Source organism: Fringilla coelebs (assembly GCF_963513975.1).
Source record: "Fringilla coelebs genome assembly, chromosome: 27".
In the NCBI taxonomy this organism is placed as follows: Eukaryota; Metazoa; Chordata; class Aves; order Passeriformes; family Fringillidae; genus Fringilla; species Fringilla coelebs.
Window position 1 is genome coordinate 3,747,135 of NC_140053.1, and position 2,670 is coordinate 3,749,804.

The 2,670-nt window shown below is 51.8% G+C and overlaps 1 protein-coding gene across 1 annotated transcript; it reads left to right on the forward strand.

Moving 5' to 3' along the window:
* LOC311163254 (granzyme B-like) lies at window positions 1-2,448 on the forward strand. The gene is made up of 5 exons (XM_084222024.1): window positions 1-103; window positions 553-706; window positions 1,167-1,335; window positions 1,452-1,709; window positions 2,252-2,448. The coding sequence occupies exons 1-5, from the start codon at window positions 46-48 to the stop codon at window positions 2,429-2,431; spliced, it is 819 nt and encodes a 272-aa protein (XP_084078150.1). The 5' UTR covers window positions 1-45; the 3' UTR covers window positions 2,432-2,448.
* The last annotated feature ends 222 nt before the right edge of the window (window positions 2,449-2,670 follow it).

The window sequence follows — 2,670 nt, forward strand, 5'->3', positions numbered from 1 at the left end:
CCTGACCACAGCTGCTGCTTGGGCTCATCAGGACAGTGGTGGGAGATGCTGCTGCTCCTTCTGCTCACAAATGCTTTTGTCCTTCTGCCCTGGGCTGGGGCTGGTGAGTACACAGAGATGGCACTTAGACAGGAACATGCAAGGGCACAGATGGATGGGAGTAGTCAATCTCAGGCAAGGCTCCTGCCTCACCTTCTCTCCTGTCTCTACTCTCCTACTTTCCTCTCTGCTCTCATCTCCCAGCTCAGCCTGTGCCTGAAACCAGTGAGGCGTTAGAGGCACAAGAGCTGTGCCCTTGATGGCATTGCAGTCATCCAGAGCCAGGGGTGGTCAGACCCCAGACAGTGCTGCTTCTCTTTCTCTCCACTGTGCCCCAGCAATGCCTTGCACAGCCCCAGGAGGGAGAGTTGTTGGGATCACTGGCACCTGGCATTAGAGGATGACCCTTTCCTTTCATGCAGCCTCAAACTTGACAGGAAACAGCAGCATATTAACATTTATATTAACATTAATATTGAACATTCATCTTAACATTTCCCATCTCTCTTCCAGGAAGGATCATTGGTGGATGTGAAGCTGAGGCCCACTCCAGACCCTACATGGCTTATTTGGAAATTAAACGTGGCAAACAAACTACTAAGTGTGGAGGGTTCCTGATTCGCCCAGACGCAGTGCTCTCAGCAGCTCACTGTGTGCATAAAAAAGGGTAAGCCCTGTCTTTCTTGCACAGGGGATTTTTTCCAATCTCACACAGTCCCAGAGTGCCTGAGCCCTGCTCTGGGCTGAAACAGTACCCTGTGTCTCTTGAGGCAGAGCAGGGATCTCTGGAGCTGAGCTCCCCTCTGTGAGAGCAGGAATTGTCTGCCTGATGGGGGCTGAGTGTCCTTGGGGACAGGAATGCTCCCAGGGCTCTCCAGGCTCAGGGCTCCTGCCATGGCTTAGAGCTGCTGCTGGAGCAGGGTCCAGGGTCTGCCCTGCCCTGCTTCCCTTTGTGCTCAGCACGGGGCAGCTCCCACCTGTGTCAGTGTGGGCTGAGGGATCCTCAGCTGGGCTCTGGAAGGAACCCAGGGGAGAGAGGACAACTTGCTGAGAGCTGCTCTGGGGAGGTTTCTCACACACCATCTCCCTCCAACCACCTGCCGTGGGGGCTTTTCCTGTCAATGCAGCTGGAATGTGTTGGTGTTTCCTGGCAAGAAAATGAAGGTCACTGTGATTCTGGGAGCCCACAACATAAGTGCCCAAGAAGAGAGCCAGCAGAAGATCCCTGTTAAACGATGGGTCATCCATCCTAAGTACTCTTATAAAGATGGGAAAAATGACATCATGCTGCTGAAGGTATGGCCCAGCACATCCTTCCTACATGAGGGATCTCCCCCTGCTCAGCTCCCCAAATTTTGAACTTGCTCCTAATCCTTTGCTGGCTCTAACCCTGTGTTCTCTCTGCCTGACAGCTGAAGGAAAATGCCAAGATCAATGAGAATGTGAAATGTATCTCCATTGCCGAGGAAAATGAATGTGTGGAAGAAGGAGCTGAATGTATTGTGCCTGGCTGGGGCTGGACATCCATGGAAGGGAAAATGTCTGATGTCTTGATGGAGGTGGAACTGGAGGTGCAAAATGACAAAAGATGTCAGGAGATTTCCAGTAAATACCAGCCTGAGTCTATGATCTGTGTTGGTGATGAAAACAGGGAAAAAGCAACGTGGCGTGTAAGTGTTGTTTTGGGCTGCAGCTTGGGGATTGGTTGGGACTGGAAATTCAGCTTGGTTCTCAGGTGAAAATAAAAAGACACCAAAATGAACCAGGACCTTCAGAATGATGAGCTGAGGGTCCTCACAGAAGCTCTGAAGCCTGATGTGCTCCCAGAACTTGGGTGCATTTTCCAACTATCAGCAACATTTGCTTTTTTACTTACCTGGGGATGTTCTACCCAGCCTGACCAGTGCTTTGGTGTGTAAATTCCTTGTGATATCCTTGCCTGGATGGCTTAGATATTCCCCATGTCTAAAGTAGGTCAATGTTCTTTTAGGGTTTTTGAATCTCAGAGAGCCTGCAGGCCTGAATTGTTTCATGGGTGGGCTTAGAGGAGTAGTGAGGCAGCTGCAAACAGTGAGAGCTGGGTCTGGAGGGAGGGAGGTGCTTGGAAGAGGAGGTTCTTCACATGGAGGGAGGGAAGAGGAACCTTGCTGCTTAAGGCAGGGAGAGCTGAGCTGTGGCATGTCTGACCCCTCTCACTCCTTTCCTGGCACAGGGTGATTCTGGTGGCCCATTAGTCTGCAATAAGAAGGCTCATGGCATTGTTTCTTATGGACCAGAAGACGACCTCTTCCCGGAGGTATACACCAGGATCTCGCACTTTGAGCCCTGGATCCGTAAGCAGCTCAAGAGGTTTGGGCGCAAGGTGATTTCTTGCTTTCCATTCTCTGACTGAAATGCTCAGTGCCCCTTCTCCACAATGCATCAAACACCTGCTGGTGCTCAGAGGGCCCCAGGGGCAGCTGAAGTGGAGTCAGAGAAGCCCCTGTGGTGCAGGCACAGGCTTTGGCACTAAGCAGAGTCTCCGTGGCAAGGGACAAATGCAGGTCCCAAGCACCCCCAGCTTCCCATTGCTCCCTTCCTCCCACGGCTGCTCCAGCTCTGCTTCTGGCCATCAATAAAAGCATGTTCAAA